The 17,905-nt window shown below is 43.1% G+C and overlaps 2 protein-coding genes across 5 annotated transcripts in view; both read right to left on the bottom strand.

Annotated features, from left to right (window-relative positions):
- The window catches only part of TMCC1 (transmembrane and coiled-coil domain family 1), a 156,546-nt gene extending 144,253 nt beyond the window's left edge, over nucleotides 1-12,293 (bottom strand). The window contains exons 1-3 of one of the 4 annotated variants that reach the window (XM_070360201.1): nucleotides 12,167-12,293; nucleotides 6,782-6,905; nucleotides 1,689-1,940 (exon numbers count right to left, since the gene is read on the bottom strand). The gene's annotated coding sequence lies outside the window, so the exon portion shown is untranslated. The remainder of the gene's footprint in view (nucleotides 1-1,688; nucleotides 1,941-6,781; nucleotides 6,906-12,166) is intronic. The other 3 variants (XM_070360200.1, XM_070360203.1, XM_070360202.1) reach the window with 3 other exon arrangements.
- A 2,845-nt stretch (nucleotides 12,294-15,138) lies between these two features.
- Nucleotides 15,139-15,691, bottom strand: LOC102285651 (large ribosomal subunit protein uL23). Its single transcript, XM_005902829.3, has one exon. The coding sequence runs from the start codon at nucleotides 15,671-15,673 to the stop codon at nucleotides 15,197-15,199; it is 477 nt and encodes a 158-aa protein (XP_005902891.3). The 5' UTR covers nucleotides 15,674-15,691; the 3' UTR covers nucleotides 15,139-15,196.
- Between the last annotated feature and the right edge of the window lie 2,214 nt (nucleotides 15,692-17,905).

The following is a 17,905-nucleotide window of genomic DNA, read 5'->3' as shown; positions in this document are numbered from 1 at the left end:
AGTGCTTCTTTTAACCTAACACTGTACATCTATAACGCTCATCGACGTTAGCCACTTTCCACAGCCACTTCGCACAGCTACTTCAGATCACGGTGGCTGTCAGATGAAAAACAAACCATCTGGGGCCAGATCATTTAACAGGAATACCCTAAGTCATTCACGTGCACATCGAAGTCTGCAAAGTACTTCCATTTGCTGTTCAGCTGCGAAGTACTTCCATAAGGCACCATAAAACCCACCCTTCCCAACCCCTGCCATTCCTCATACACGTTTGTGTCTCAGGACCTTTGCACTTGCCATCTGCTATGCCTGGCATGCTCTTCTCATATTTCTGCATTTGTCCGTCATCTCTTTCAAGACTTGATTCAAATGTCACCTTCTCTTTAAGGCTGTCTGTGAGCACTAAATATATTCCTCCCTCAGTGAGCCCTATTCCCCTTTCCCACTTTTACGTTTCTCATCAGAACTGGTCACCATAGGTTAAAAACTGCATTTTTACTTATTTTGTTTATTCTATCTCCCCATATATTATACAACGTAAGCTCTATAAAAGCAGAGACTTTTGTCAGTTTTCTTCCCCAGTGCCAAGGATACAGCAAGCACTCAATAAATATTTTAAATACATGAAATAAAAAATGAGGTCTCTCTTCAAAACTACCAAAAGATCTTGTAAAATGCTTCCTTATCACACAAATTGAAGTTTTCTCAGCATTACATCACACAGATCTGCTTTTTAAAATATGAGAACCTACCATGTAATTAGGCACTGTAAACACTAATGTTCCACCATAGTTAAGCATGGGGATTTAAAAGTTGATTCAGGACTGGGCTGTACCACCAAAAATTTTGTAGAAATAAAAACTGAGTCTCTGAGTGAAAATAAAACAGAGATGCCTACAGCTTTCCACGATGCAGTAACAACCCCTTATATTGATAAAAACAGTCTTCCACACAAATTTTTTCACTTGATCCTCAACAATCCCATAAGTTTTGTGTAAAACAAATAACAATAACACATTTTAAAGATAAGAAAATGAACATGCTTTAACTCTCAAAATATGGCCATAAAAATGTCAAAACTAGGACTGAAGTGTCTAAATTTTTAGTTCAAAACTCTATAATATCACATCTCTTCTTGCAAATGATACTGAACCAGACTATAAAATCATACAGCCATATCTTATGCTGGACAGTAAGCTTTCCCAAACCACCCAGTGCCTCTGCAAAATGGAGGCAAACAAAAAACTCAATTCATCAAAGTCATGATCTCAACTTGAGTTATAAGAATTCAAACTGCTTCTTCCTGTTACTTATTAGACTAACCCAGAGCCCAGTGACATTCACCAAGATGTAAGAAACGAGCTTGTGATATTACACATCAAGGAAGTTTTACTAGGACTCCCCTGGTGGTCCAGTGATTAAGACTCTGCACTTCCAATGCTGGGGGCATGGGCTCGCTCCCTGGTTGGGGAGCTAAGATTCCACATACCGTGTGGTGTGGCCCAAAAAAATAAAGGAGAGAAACTTACTGAGCTACGATGACTGCTACAAATAAAGGAAGAACAGGAGTAAGGGAGATGGAGCAAATGAATGAATGAGAACTGAGTTCCACTGAGGAAAGAGGCAGTGTTAGGATGTCATACTGCTCTAAGTGATGTAATTTTGCAATAGAAGAAAAAAAGACATACCTCCTCAAAATCCAAGCACAACAGCTTTCCTTCCTTTGCATAGATGAGGATGAACAGTTGTAATCCAGAATGTTCCCAAATATTTATTTTTTTAAAAGACAGAGAAATAGAAAATCCATGTGAAAAGACATCCAATCTGGGAAGATGGAGACTGTCTTCTAAGTCTTATGATCAAGAGCAGCTGTTCGCCAACTGTCAGAATCTGAAGAAAGTGCTAACTGTCGGTGTGTCTTCTCAAGAGAGTAATACCTGCTGGGACAGAGGAGCAAGAAGAGAAAGAAATACTACTGAATGCAAGTGTCTGGCTAGCAAACAATTACCAGTTGTTAGTCTGCAAAATTTTTCAAGTTGATAAAATGTATATCAGAAGATCACATGAAGGTAAATACAAGTGACCTAGCCTGTCCAGGCTGGGGTTATCAATAACAGCATCAATCCATCTCTCTGATCAATAATAAATAAGCAGTAAAGAAAATACAAAAACCTGTTTCATGTTTTCTATCTCAAGATTATGGTCATATCATACAACTAAACATAGGCAAATAATATTAGTCTGCCAAAGACACCAAAGCACTCTAGTACTTATAAATACTGTAGAACTACCAATGCAGATGTCTATGTCAGCAGGAAATATAGAATAATCATGTAAAAAATACATATTTAGGTCTGGCAGGAAAGCAAAGTTGATGTGGAAGTGAAGAAATATTTCTAAAGTGTTAAAAAAAAAACGACTGCCAACCTGGAATTCTATACCCAGAGAAAACAGCCTAGATAAATCAAGGCACATTAAAGACTTCTTCAAACAGACAAAAATCCATGAAGGGATCCATCACCAGCAACTCTGAACTACAGGAAATGTTAAAAGAAGTCCTTCTTTCAGAAGGAAAACATACCAGGTAGAAATCCAAAACTACACAGAAAAAAGAAGAGTACTGGAAATGGTAAATAGAATACACATACAGTACTGGACAAAGGCTTTTATTATAATCAGCCGATTCACTCACTTATTAAAATAAAGAAAAAATACTAACAAGATACATATAACACACATATCTCCCAAAATAAAGAACCTTGATTAACAGAACTCATTTCCCATCACACATTCCTTTAAACTAGAGAGTCAATATTATCTTTTTTACAAAAAGAAGTCTCAAGGTACAAGCTAGCAATGACAACCCAATCCAGTCCTCTTGCCTGGCAAATCCCATGGACGGAGGAGCCTGGTAGGCTGCAGTCCCTGGGGTCGCTAGGAGTCGGACATGACTGAGTGACTTCACTTTCACTTTTCACTTCCATGCATTGGAGAAGGAAATGGCAACCCACTCCAGTGTTCTTGCCTGGAGAATCTCAGGAACGGGGAAGCCTGATGGGCTGCCGTCTATGGGGTCGCACAGAGTCAGACACGACTGAAGCAACTTAGCAGCAGCAGCAGTGAGTCTTTTAAGGATGTGAAATTAAAATATTCTTGGTTCTAGTCCAGTGTTCTATACACAAACTCTTTTAAAGTGCCTGCCTAAAAAGAATTTCCTGGACTAAATTATGATGGCAGTTAATACATAATTTATCTATTTCCCATCATCTCCAGGGAACCCCAAAGTCACTTAGACACTACAAAGAAAGCAAAGAATGTTTCTCACTTTCAATAAGTCTGAAAAACAACATTAGCTTTTAAATAAATTGGTCAGGTTACTCCAAACTTTCTAGAGGAAGAAAACATTTGCCAACTCTTCTTGAGGAAAATTAATTTGTCAAAGCAGTAAGAGCAAAACAAAGCTTCGAGGTTGGGTGCTGGAATAGGAAAAAAAAAAAACGCTAATATTTAATGCCACTCTATCACAGTCCAAACCTCAGAGGGAATGTGGTTAGTAAGAATAAAACCTCTGTAAAATTATTGATGCCAAACAGATTACAGAATGGGAATCCTGCCTACTATCCCTCTAAATGCAAAATGTTAAACACAATTCATACATTCGGAGATTCCTGGAGACTACAGGCAGATCTTATAATAAAACTTCACAGTGAGTGAATCTCACTCTCTGAGACTAAATGGTACACAACATAATTCAGGAAATTCCTCTCAACAGAATTCAAAGGGAAAGCTACTACTGTCACCCTATCAGGACCAACTTTCTGTTCTGTGCAAAGACAACAGAATAATTAAGGGATTTCAGTATTCAATGATGAATATCATGCCAAGAGAAAAGTATCATTCTTTCAGCAGTTTACCACAAGTAAGCCATCAGGTAACCTGCCTCTTCTTTTATAAAAGTTTATCAAAAGAAATATATTGGTTATAAACCTAAGAGATTTTAAAACATATGTTCAAACAAAAACTTATACATGAATGTTCATGGCAGCATGATTCATAATAGTCAAAAAGTGAAAACAACACCAATGTCCATCACTGACGAATGATTCAACAAGATGTGGTATATTCATTCAGTGAATTATTACTCAGCTACAAGAAAGACAGAAATACTGAAACATGCTACAACATGGATCAACCTTAAAAACATTAAGTAAATGAAGCCAGAAACAAAAGGCCATGTATTATGATTTCATAAATGAAATGTACAGAATAGGCAAATCCACAGGGACATAAATCAGACCAGTGATTGCCAGAGGATGAGGAAAGGAACTGCTTACTGGACACGAGGTTTCATTCTGCAGTGATGGAAATGCTCTGGAACCGGACAGCAGTGGTGCCAGTGGCGCACAGCTTTGTGAATGCGCTAACAGTCTCTGAGCCACACATTTTAAGTGGTGAAAATGATGAATTTTAGGTTATGTGAATTTTACTCAATAGAAAAAAAGAAGTATGCTTCTAATTGTTAGTTATTTAGTACCTATACCACCTGACCTGCCTCCCGAGAAATCTGTATGCAGGTCAAGAAGCAACAGTTAGAACTGACCATGGAACAACAGACTGGTTCCAAACTGGGAAACGAGTACATCAGAGCTGTATATTGTCACCCTGATTATTTAACTTATATGCAGAGTACATCATGTGAAATGCCAGGCTGGAGGAAGCACAAGGTGGAATCAAGATTGCTGAGAGAAATAACAATAACCTCAGATACACAGATGACACCACCCTTAAGGCAGAAAGTGAAGAGGAACTAAAGAGCCTCTTGATGAAAGTGAAAGACAAGAGTCAAAAAGCTGGCTTAAAACTCAACATTCAGAAGAAAAAGATCATGGCATCTGGTCCCATCACTTCATGGCAAATAGATGGGAAAACCTATGGAAACAGTGAGAGACTTTATTTTCTTGGGTTCCAAAATCACTGCAGATGGTGACTGCAGCCATGAAATTAAAAGATGCTTGCTCCTTGGAAGAAAAGCTATTAAAAAGCAGAGCTATTACTTTGCCAACAAAGGTCTGTATAGTCAAGGCTATGGTTTTTCCAGAAGTCTGTATGGATGGCAGAGTTGGACTTTAAAGCATGCTGAGCACCGAAGAACTGATGCTTTTCAACTGTGGTGCTGGAGAAGACTCTTGAGAGTCCCTTGGACTGAAAGGAGATCAAACCAGTCAATCCTAAAGGACATAAGTCCTGAATACTCATTGGAAGGACTAATGCTGAAGCTGAAATTCCAATACTTTGGCAAGCTGATGTGAAGAACTCATTGGAAAAGACCTTGTTGCTGGGAAAGACTGAAGGCGGGAGGAGAAAGGGGTGACAGAGGATGAGAGGGTTGGAAGGCTGATGCTTGGGACGAGTGTTTGAGCAAGCTCCGGGAGCTGCTGATGGACAGGGAAGGCCTGGCAGGCTGCAGTCCATGGGGTCTCAAAGAGTCAGACACAACTGAGCAACTAAACTGAACTGAGCTCCCACTACTTAACAAAATGCTGTGTTCATAAAAATCTCTCAAAACTACTGTTTAAAAATTCAATATACCGACATTCTAGAAAAGAACAGAGACAGTGAACAGATGAGTGAGTGTCAGGGTCTGGTGAGGCGGAAGTCAAATAGGTGAGGCTCAAGTTTTTTAGAGCAGTGAAACTACTCTATATGACAGTGTAACGGTGAATAAAAGACATCAAACATTTGTCAAAACCCATAAAACTTGTTTTTTTAATTAAAAAAACACTTAATGGCTTTCCATTCCTTTTATAGTGAAATTCGAATATTTTTCCATGGTCAATGGAGCATGATCAACCCTTTCTGTGTATCTCTCTCCTCCTGGTTTGCCATGGCCTCTTTTTTTTTTTTTTTAATTAATCAATTTATTTTAATTGGAGGCTGATTACTTTACAATATTGTACGGGTTTTTGCCATACATTGACATGAATCAGCCGTGGGTGAACATGTGTCCCCCATTCTGAACCCCCCTCCCTCCTCCCTCCCCTTAAACCCCTAGAACTTTAAGGCAGTGTAAATTCATGTTGAGGTTAAGGACAAATAGTTACACACAGAAATATTTAAAGATATGTGTATATACACAGCTTAACATATACACTCATGTCCTTGCTCTCTCACTCAGAGTGTGGAGAAGCAACAACACTCTGACAGCAACCAGCACACCCGGCACTCAGACCTTGGTTTCTAACCAATTTCCCCACAATAAACTACAGTGCCCTAGAAGGATGACCATACAACTGAGGCATCCCATAAAAGATGAACCTGAAGCATTTTATGTTGCCAGAAAGAAAGCATTCACACACACGCATAGCCAAGGGAGTACGTCAAAGGAAAGGGATACAGAAAGCCAACTGAAAGAGCTACAAATGGCCAGAGCTGAATAATTTGAGCAATGAAATTTATGTAGGTACTCCACTTCAAAGGAGGTAGAGCATAACTCATCACTCATTAAGTGTGGGCTACACCTAGTGACCCTCTTCCAGAGCATAATACAGAAAGTGAGAAAAAAAAGGGTAGCTTTACAGCGGAGAAAACAGACACTAGCACCAGTTAAGTGACCGAGGTTAACAACATCACTGATAGAGTCACATCAGTAGTATGTACTCTTGAAGTGCAATGAGAGGGGCGCTTTACCTCCGTGGTCTTCCTTCCAAAATCGTATTACATTAATCTACTATTAGAAAAACATCAGACAGATGTCTGGTTGAAGGATATTCTATGAAAATACCTGATCAGTTATCTTCAAAATTGCCAAGGCCATTAAAAACAAGGGAAGTCTGACATACTGCCTCGATCAAGAGGGGCCAAGGAGACATGACTATTGAACGTAACGCGCCATCCTGAACGGGATCCTGGAAAACAAAAAAGGACATGAAGGAAAACGCTGCGGAACTCCGAATAAAGTATAGACTCAGTAACAATGTACCCATACTGATTCATTAATAGTGGCAAACGTAACACACTAATCCAAGATGTTAATAATAGGGGAAGCTGGGTGTGGGACAGTAACTCTCTACCATCTTCCCAATAATTCACTACATCTAACAGTTCTAAATAAAATGTTGACTTTTAAAGTTTTTATTTTTAGAAAGTTGTAAACATTTTATATGCTCTTGGCTCTCAAGAAGCTTACTGTCTCATTGTGAGGTAAGATATATGCTCATGAAAGAAGTATAAAATATAAAAATAATATTGAGAAATACAGATAAAAGTATCAATATTTAGGAATGTAGCTCTAGAATTATAAGGGAAGACTTCATCAAGGAAGTAAAACCTGAGTTTGCACCTTAAAACAGACTTCAGGGTCCCAAAGCAAAAAAGAACAATGACCAGGGCACTTATAAGAACCAGAAGGGTGAATAAGGAAAAACTAAAAGAAATGAAGGGCTTCCCAAGTGGCTCAGTGGTAAAGAATTCACCTGCCAACGCAGGAGACACAGATTCGATTCCCTGGAGAAGGAAATGGCAACCCACCCAAGTACTCTTGCCTGGAAAATCCCATGGACAGAGGAGCCTGGCAGGCTACAGTCCATGGGGTGGCAGAGTCAGACATGACCTAGCAACTACACAACACAAAAAGAAATGAGAGGATTTAGCCCTAAGGTCACGTGGCAGAACTAATAGGGTTATGTCATATGCCCATTTAACTTACAAGCTGACCTCTGGGAAAATGTGACCAACACTCAAGGACACGGGGAGTGACAGCTGCTCTGCAGAGCCACAACAGGAAATGCCAGTTTGGAAAGACAGGAAGCAGGTGGCCAAGTTCTTCTCTACAACTTTTCAAAGGACAGTGTGCATGTGAGCCCAATGAAGCCAAAATTTAGATTCAAATCCTGCAAACATGTATTGACCACTTACATCTCATTTAACATGCACAACATATCTGTAAACATTTATTAATGTTTTGCATTTATCCATTTAAGAGGCTTACATTTATACATTAAAAGGCACGATGCATAAATACAATAAAATTAATCCCACAGCAAAGCAGGAACACATTAAAATTCACTGTCTGATAAGGATGTGATAGTTCTTAAAAGGCAAAAAATTTTCTGAAGGCCTACATATAGACGTAATAATTTTTTTTCCTCTTGTTCCTTCCTTCAGTCAAGCTTAGTGGCTCCCAGTCTGAAAAAGGCTTAAGAATTAAACACAATTATATATGCACAAACATGCACACTATGCTTTTGAAATAATTTAAGGAATTTTCAAGTATAGTCTTCATCTTATGTAATGTTTGTCTCAAGCACTGACTTCAGAACCGAATCCTGGAGACGAGGTGCAGCCCCCACTGCAGGCTTCCTCTGTGGGCACGGGAAGGCAGCCTTAGGGAAAGGAGGCGGAGAGGCTGAGTCCCACCACAACGTGAAGGGTATTCTGACAACAATCAGAGCAGTCAAAAAACGGCCTGGGCTACCTCACAGGAATGAATTTTCAGTCATCAGAGGAGTTCAAACAGAGGCTGAAAAATCACTGAGAATATCTGAGAAGAGAACAATTGGGTAAGAAGCTAAGATCTCTTCCAGGTCTTCAATTCTATAACGTGTAGACTGTAAAAACCTGTCAGGAGCGCAAACTAGTTGAGAAGGACAAAATGAAAAAAAGACATCAGGGCAAGAATGACACAGTACGTGAAGTCAATGCTGGGGACCACAGCAGTGCGTGCGTGCTCAGTCATGTCCAACTCTTTTCTGACCCCATGGATTGCAGCCTGCCAGGCTCCCCTGTCCATGGGATTTTTCCAGGCAAGAATACTGGAGTGGGTTGCCATTTCCTGCTCCAGGCGATATTCATGACCCAGGGATCGAACCTGTATCTCTTGAGTCTCCTGCATTAGCAGGTGGATTCTTTACCGCTGAGCCAAAATGCCAGAAGCTCACTTCTACCTGCAAGTGTTGGTCCTTGCTATTTCATCTGCCAAGGAAGCTCTTCCATCTCAATGACAGGCCACAGCTCAAGTATCTTCTCAATGATGCCTCCCCCACCAACACCGCCAGGCACGGGCTTATCATCAGATCGACTTGTTTTATTTTCTTCATGGTTCACACTATTTAGGAGTCAGCAAACTTTTTCTATAAAATGCCAGGCCACAGACCAAATCCAGCTTGTCCCATGTTTTTATATGGCCTATGAACTAAGAATGGTTTTTACCTTTTCAATAGGTGAAGGGGGAAAAAAATCAAAAAGTAGAATTCAATTATTTTATGATACGGGAAAACTGAATGAAATTAAAATTTCCGCGTCCAAAGTTTAATTAGAACATGGACACACTTGTTTCTGTACTGTACTGTCTGTGGCTGCGTTTGTACTTAAACAAGAGAGCTGAGTAGCTGCAACAGAGACTGCATGGCGCGTAAAGCCTAAAATATTTCGTTTCTGGTCCTTTCAGAAAGTTTGCTAATCAGTGATTTGTAGTATTACCTCTATTTGCTTATTTGCTATCCTCATTCTCACATACACAAAATCAATTTTAATGAAGGCAGACCTTCCCCCACACTGTAGCCCAGTACCTACCTAGAAACAATCCTGGAACAAATTAAGCGCTTGATTAATTAAGCTATTCAAATAAATACTTGAATAATAAATTAACAAGTGTGTGTGTGTATGTGTGTTCAATCACTCAGTCGTAACCAACTCTTCTGTAGCTCACCAGGCTGTTCTGTCTATGGGATTCTCCAGGCAAGAATACTGGAGTGAGTTGCTGTTTCCTCCTCCAGGAGATCTCCTCAACCAGGGATCAAACTGTCTTCTGTGTCTCCAGCGCTGCAGATGGATTCTTTACCGCTGAGCCAGGGCGGCTTCCCAATAAATTAATAAGTGATCCATAAATGGCACTCTGAAGAGTTCAAACTTAAGCCTTCAGCCATCATAGTCATGTACGGATGTGAGGGCTGGGCCATAAAGAAGGCTGAGTACCAAAGAACTGACACTTTCAAACTGTGGTGTTGGATAAGACTCTTGAGAGTCCGCTGAACAACAAGGAGATCAAACCAGTCCATCCTAAAGGAAATCAACCCTGAATATTCATTGGAAGAACTGATGCTGAAGCTGAAGCTCCAATACTCTTGGCCACTTGATGCGAAGAGCCGACTCATTAGAAAAGACCCTGATGCTGGGAAAGATTGAAGGCAGGAGGAGAAGGGGACGACAGAGGATGAGATGGTTGGGTGGCATCACTGACTTGATGGACAAGAGTTTGAGCAAGCTCCAGGAATTGGTGATGGACAGGGAAGCCTGGTGTGCTGCAGGCCATGGGGTTACAAAGAGTTGGACATTACTGAGCATTAGAAGAGGGGAAATATTCTAGTAGAGATGAGAAAAGAGTTTAAAGTAATGGTAGTCATCAATTACTGCAGGTCATTGGGTTTCTTCACCAAATTGTACAGGGTTTTCTGTGTTCATACAAGATTTTCTCATCTACTGTAAGGTGTCAGAACACTGTCAGCTGACTGTACTTCTGTTTACCTTAAGATGCTACAAAGCACCCACACCATGCTAAATCTTAATAAGTGCTCATAATTTTAACAGATCTAGATCACGTGCTAATGAATTTTTAATATCTGATTCCTCCCTATGCTGCTGATCAGCAATCTATTCTGCAAGCAGCTGAAAACTCCTCAGAAATGAAAAGGTTACCGCCCACAGACCAGAAGCAGCTTTTTAATCTTTCTATACTAGCCAGAGAGTGGGTGTGTGATTTCAAAAAAATACAAGCCAACTCTGTCGGTAGAGGACAAGGAATTGTCGCATTAAAATCCCACCTATAAGCATCATTTGTTACATGACACTAGTAAAACTACCACCTACTCATTATCGGAGCCGCACTCCTCTAATCTACAAGTGGGGGAAAAAATATTATCTACCTCCTGGAGGAATCTTGTCCTTAACATTTCCATAAGGTTCTTTCCTTCTAGGGTTTGTAACAATTTCTATACACTTGTACTTCAAAGACAAGGATCTGGTTTAAGTCAATAACTCCCAAATGTAAGATACATTTGATCAGAAGGCTTAAACAAATCAAAGTTTTGCTTTGTTTTAAAGCAGCTACCTGCTTTTTAATAATTTAGGAATTCAGACCTTTCATAGAGATGCTTGTGGTACAGGTACCTCTGATAAGTATGTCAGACTTAAAGCAACCATTTTGGATTAGGACATGTGTGTGTTCATCTTCCCTTCCTCTATGACAAGTGAAGATGAAAAGGCAGCCTGCAAAAGCACTGGCTAAGATCTTCCAAGACTAATGTGTAAGCTGTCGCCCAACAAGAGGGAGGAAATTAACCAGTAGCTCAAGTGGGGTGCTTCAAGAAGCTGCTGCAGATTCACCTGGGGAGATGTTCACGATCAGTGTTAGGGATGATCCACAAGAACCCCTGGACAAACACTACATGCACCTTTGCTTAAGCTGAAAAAGCTGTGGAGTCTGCAACTTACAAACGGATCTCTGGCCCTTCACGGAAGGAACAATTCACTGAGCCCCTTTTCCTTTCCTACAAGGGTTAATAAAAGACACCTTAGGGCCCAGCCAACCCAGACTCCCATCCTACCGCGCACCACCTATTATTCTCCACGTTCCCAGAACTGCCGGCTCCCTCCTCCCTCCAAACGACAAGTTCAAAAATCAAAACAAAAGGTGCTAAAAACTGGTTTCAGGTGGCAATGGCTGAGTCCTAGTGGCCAACTTCTGGGGACGCCAGGGCAAACGACGACGGTTCGTAGGACCCCCTGACAAACAGTCCCTCGGCCCTGGGCCCACATCCTCACGCTCCCCTCGGTCCCCGCGGCCCTGGAGGGGGTGCGGGGAAGGGGGCGAGACAAGAGGGTTGGGGAAGAAGAAACCTCCAGGGTCAAAATGACAGCGGAACGCGCCGGGAGAGGAGAGAGGCCCGGCAGGATGCTGGGGGTCGAGCCCTAGGCCCCGGGGCTTCCGGCCCCGCTCGGGGGCGACCGAGGGTCCGAGCCGCGCCAGGCCGCGAGCCGGAGGCCCCGGGCCGCGTCGGCGGCGCCGCCCGGCCACGCTCACCACCTCACCATTCTCCCCGCCCCGGGGCGGAGGGGCGGCGAGAGGGGGCCCCGGCCGCCTCCAGCGTCTGGGGCGGGAGCACTCACTTACCGGCGGGGAGGGGAGGAGCAGCCGGCGTCTCCTCCAGCGCCGTCGCTCGCGCTCAAGCGCCGGCTCCTGCCGCTGCGGCCGCCGCGCCCGATCCATCCCCCCCACCCCGACCTCCCCCCCTCCCGGCCCTCCCCCCGCGCCGCCTCAGCCGCCGCGGCCTCAGCCACCTCTGCCTCAGCGGCCCCCTCAGCCGCCGCTATCGCCGCCAGAGTGCCAGCGCGGGAGCGCGAACCGGCCCTAGGAGGCGAGAGCGCGCGCGGGCGCGCCCCGCCGGCCGCAGCCACCCACAACCTCCGCCCCCGGCCGGCGGCGCACGCGCGGGATGGCGGCGGGCGCGCGCACGCCACAGGAGGGGGCGGGGACGGCCCCCGGAAGGCGTGGCCCCGCCCACCCACGCGGTCGCTGGGCAGCGGGCTCCTCGGCGGCAGGTGGCCAGCGGGCTGATCCAGGTGCGCTCTTCACCACCACGGCTCCGGGAACCGAATTCCTCCTACCTGGCCCGGCTTTCTGAGAGCGAAGATTTGAGCTAATTTTTGGCAGTCGTTCTGGGTCCCTCACCTGTTAATGCCTACCTTCAGTCGAAGGCCTTCTCTCCTCCCCGGATCCAGCAGAGTTTCGATCGCTGCTGGCAAAAGGGCATGTTAGTATTTCGCAGCCATCAACCTGTCCCTTTGTTATTCCATGTTCCTAACTCATTTATTCCTTCATCACTTACACATTGAAGCTCCTTACGGGTGCTGGGCCTCATATGAGTTACTGGAAGTCCTACGTGGGAACAGTCTTGACGTTAGAACTGGTGGAGAAGGCAAACTAAAGGGAGACTCACACAAAATTTAAATTCATGCATAGTAAAAATGTCTTCTGAGAGGTGCGTGGTGTTAAGAGATCCTGTGTTAGGGGAAGGAAGGACGGAGATGGATTCAGCCAATGATTTCCAGGCTAGAATCTGAATGCTGACTTGGAAAGACTTAACTTTATCTCCAGGGGACCAGAGCTTGATGTGGTGGAAAAGTCCATATGGTCAAAGCTTTCCAGTGGTCATGTACAGATGTGAGAGTTGGACCGTAAAGAAGGCAGGGTGCTGAAGACCTGACACTTTTGAACTGTGGTGTTGGAGAAGACTCTTGAGAATCCCTTGGATGGCAAGATCAAACCAGTCAACCAGATGCTGAAGCTGAAGCTCCAATACTTTGATCCCCTGATGTGAAGAGCTGATTCATTGGAAAAGTCCCCGAGGCTGGGAAAGATTGAGGGCAGGAGGAGAAGGGGACGACAGAGGATGAGATGGTTGGATGGCATCACCAATGCAATGGACATGAACTTGGGCAATCTCTGGGAAACAGCGAGGGACAAGGAGGCCTGGCATGCTGCAGTCCATGGGGACACAAAGAGTCGGACACATGTCGTGATTGAACAACAACATGGAAGTTTCTATCCTTACATGCTCTAATACGTCATGGTCACCGAATGTGACAGTCTTTTTTGATCACTCTTGACCTTGAATAGTTTTCATTAAGTTTTAATTTTGTGAAGCTATGTTCTTTACTGGTTACCCATACGTAGCAAAGTTAAATACATACTAACACAAGGCTATTTGGAAATATGATAAAGTATTGCTGCAAAGATATTACAATACTTCAATGGAAGTTATGCTAGATTTTGTTGAACAACTTAAGGTTTTTAGTTCTTCTGCATTCATTTCCCATTGATATTACTGCTAATATTCATTAGTCAATTTCAATTGTAAATTTTTAATAGTTGTTACAATTCATGTTTATGGTAATTCTCCAAATTACATGCATTTTCTAGCCTGGTGCCTTTCAAACTGTGATATGCATACAAATTGCTTGGAGGTTACGTTAAAATGAAGACTTAGACTGAGGTGATCTGGAGTAGAGCTGAGATCCTACATTTTTAACAAGCTCCTATGTGGTGCTGATGTTGCTGGTCCAAGGGACACATTTTGAATAGTAATGATCTGGTGGCTCAGTGGCAAAGAATCCACTTGCCAGTGCAGGAGTGCAGGTTCTATCCTTGGGTAGGGAAGATCCCCTGGAGAAGGACATGGCAATCCACTTCAGTATTCCTGCCTGGGAAATCCCATGGACAGAGGAGCCTGGTGGGCTGCAGTCCATGGGATCGCTTAAGAGTCAGACAGGACTTATCGACTGAACAGCAACAACACACAATGGAGATGCAGTAATAATTTACTTAGGTTTATATCACAGCATTAAGTTACAGGATGTCAAAAGCAGAAAGGGAGTATCACTCAGAAAGTCTGCTTCCTCTTTTGCGGAAAGTGTTGTGGTGTTTTGGTTGTATGCAGGTGAGTCGTATCATATTAGGTGGAAGTATGACTTTGTTATTATCTTTATTCGGAGCTTAAGTATAGTTAAGGAGATGTGAAGGAATGTGGTTGCTGGGTCATCAGTTTTTATAATTTCAGCTACTGTAATGAGAGTGCAGAGCCATCTTATTGTGGTTTTAGTTTGCAGATCTCTGGATGACTAAAGATACTGAGCACTGCTTTGTTGCTATTGGCCATTTTTGTATCTTCTTTGGTGAAGTGTTTGGTAAAACCTCTTGCCCGTAGTTTTTTCAGGTTGTTCATCTTATTCATTTATAAGAGTTCTTTATATATTCTGCATTCAAGTCTTTTGTCAAATATACTGTATTCCAAATACCTCCTTCCCATCTATGGCTTGCCTTTTCATTTTCTTCACGGTATCTTTCAAAGAACAAAAGTTAAAATTTTGGACTTTTGTTGGCAAAGTGATGTCTTTGCTTTTTAATACGCTGTCTAGGTTTGTCATAGTTTTCCTTCCAAATGCAGTCGTCTTCTAATTTCATGGCTGCAGTCACCATCCCCAGTGATTTTAGAGGCCAAGAACAGGAAATCTGTCACTGCTTCCACCTTTTCCCCTTCTATTTGCTATGAAATGATGGGACTGGATACCATGATCGTAGTTTTTTTTTTTTTTTTTTAATAGTGAAAACTTTTATATTTGGAATTAGCCAGCTGGACTCAGTTTAGATGATGCCAATTTTGTTGGCAACATCCAAAGCATCATAGTCAGGAGCCAGTCGAACATATGCCTTCTTCTCTCCATCAGGCCTGATCAGAGTATTGACCTTAGCCACGTCAATGTCATAGAGCTTCTTCACAGCCTGTTTAATTTGGTGCTTGTTGGCCTTGACGTCCACAATGAATACCAGTGTGTTGTTGTCTTCTATTTTCTTCATGGCTGACTCGGTGGTGAGGGGGAATTTGATGATGGCATAGTGGTCAAGTTTGTTTCTCCTAGGGGCGCTCTTCCGAGGATATTTGGGCTGCCTCCTGAGCCGCAGTGTTTTGGGCCGCCGGAAGGTGGGCGACGTCCGGATCTTCTTTTTTTTGTGGCTGTGGACACCTTTCAACACTGCTTTCTTGGCCTTCAAAGCCTTTGCTTTGGCTTCAGCTTTAGGAGGAGCAGGGGCTTCCTTCTTCGCCTTCGGCGCCATCTTCATGAAAAGCCATAGTTTTTTTAACACTGAATTTTAAGCCTGTTTTTTTCACTGTCTTCCTTCACCCTCATCAAGAGGCTCTTTAGTTCCTCTTCACTTTGTGCTATTAGAGTGGTATCATTCTGCATATATGAGGTTGTTAGTGTTTCTCCCGACAATCTTGATTCATCCAGTCCAGCATTTTGCATTTTGTTCTCTGCATATAAGTTAAGGAAGCAGGGTGACAATATACAGCCTGATACTGGCTTGTACATCTGAAACTGCCATAAGGAATTTTGTTTCCGTGAAAGCAAGACAAGTAACTGTTATACAGAAAATTATCACATGCTAGTGACTTTAAGTTTCTAATTATTGTGCTAGTTTCTCTCTTACCTCAGGGCATTTGCTTCTGCTGTTGCCTGTCCATGATACACCTTCCTCTCCAACTCTGCTGTCCTTTCAGGTCTCAGCTGAAATGTCATTTCCTCGGAGACCCCTTCCCTAACCCCACAGACATGGTCAGTCCCTCCCAACACACACCGAGGTCATCCTGAACTTCCCCTTTCTCAGCCCAGCACATGGGTAACTTCCCCCTTAAGCAGCTTCTTTCTTCTCTAGACGGTGAGCTCCAAGGTGCCAGAACTTTGTCGTTCTGAAACCACTGACTGTATCTTCAGGTACTCATTAAGTGCTTATTGGCTTAGGGACTTCCCCAGCGGTCTAGTGGTTAAGACTCTGCACTTCCAGGGCACGGGGCATGTGTGTGCTCCCTGGTTGGGGTACTTCCTGGTTAGGGTACTAAGATCATGGCATCTGGTCCCATCACTTCATGGTGAATAGATGGGGAAACAGTGGAAGCAGTAGCTGACTTTATTTTGGGGGGCTCCAAAATCACTGCAGCTGGTGACTGCAGCCATGAAATTAAGACACTTGCTCCTTGGAAGGAAAGGTATGACCAATCTAGAGAGCATATTAAAAAGCAGAGACATTACTTTGCCAACAAAATTCCATCTAGTCAAGGCTATGGTTTTTCCAGTAGTCATGTATAGATGTAAGAGCTGGACTATAAAGAAAGTTGAGCACTGAAGAATTGACACTTTTGAACTGTGATGTTAGAGAAGACTCTTGAGAATCCCTTGGACTGCAAGGAGATCCAACCAGTCCATTCTAAAGGAGATCAGTCCTGGGTATTCATTGGAAGGACTGATGTTGAAGCTGAAACTCCAATACTTTGGCCACCTGATGGGAAGAGCTGACTCATTTGAAAAGACCTTGATGCTGGGAAAGATTGAGGGCAGGAGGAGAAGGGGACGACAGAGGATGAGATGGTTGGATGGCATCACCAACCCAATGGACAAGAGTTTGGGTAGGCTCCGGGAGTTGGTGACAGACAGGGAGGCCTGGCGTGCTGCAGTCCATGGGGTCACAAAGACTGACCGACTGAACTGAACTGGGGTACCAAGGGGGCTTTCCTGGTGGCTCAGCCGTAAAGAATCCACCTGCAATGCAGGAGATGTGGGTTTATTCCCTGGGTCAGGAAGATCCCTTGGAGGAGGGCACAGCAACCAGTCCAGTATTCTTGCCGGGAAAATCCGAAAATCCCATGAGCAGAGAAGCCTGATATGCTGCAGCCTTTGAGGTCGCAGAGTTGGACACAACTGAAGCAACTAAGCACTAAGATCCTCCATGCAGCACTGTGTGGCCAAAATTAAAATAAATAAAAAATATGCTAAAGTCATTAAAAATTTTAATGCATACTGGATTATTAAATGAATAATGGTGACCCTATTCACATTAAATGAGGCATGATTCTGCCTTCTGTTTGTACAAAGTTTTATTCTTTTTAGCACATTTTTACTTCTGTTATCCCATTTGGGCCTCCAAAGACCCAGATCCAGCTCTGAGCCTCTCTCAGCCCTTAAAATGTGTATAAGGGAGACTTCCCTGGCAGTCCAGTGGTCAAGACTTTGCCTTCCGATGCAGGGGCTGCAGGTTCAAACCCTGGTTGGGAAGCTAAGATCCTACATGCATCCTGGCCCCAAAAAAACATAAAACAGAAGCAGCACTGTAACAAATTCAATAAAGATCCACATAAAAATCTTTAAAAAAAAATATGTATGAGACATCTGACCTCTCAGATATAAGCATGACTAGGGGTCGGTTGCCTGCCTTCCAGTCCTAACTCTGTGTCTTGGGCAAGTTACATCACCTCTCTGTATACCAGTCCCCTTATTTTTATTTACTTCATAGATACAC

This window comes from Bos mutus, chromosome 22, assembly GCF_027580195.1.
Source record: "Bos mutus isolate GX-2022 chromosome 22, NWIPB_WYAK_1.1, whole genome shotgun sequence".
NCBI classification, from domain to species: Eukaryota; Metazoa; Chordata; class Mammalia; order Artiodactyla; family Bovidae; genus Bos; species Bos mutus.
The sequence above is the reverse complement of the archived record's forward strand: the minus strand, read 5'-3'. Positions and strand labels throughout refer to the sequence as shown.

Excerpts from the sequence above, each read along its gene's own strand:
- LOC102285651 (XM_005902829.3), bottom strand. The coding sequence starts at position 15,673 with ATGAAGATGGCGCCGAAGGCGAAGAAGGAAGCCCCTGCTCCTCCTAAA.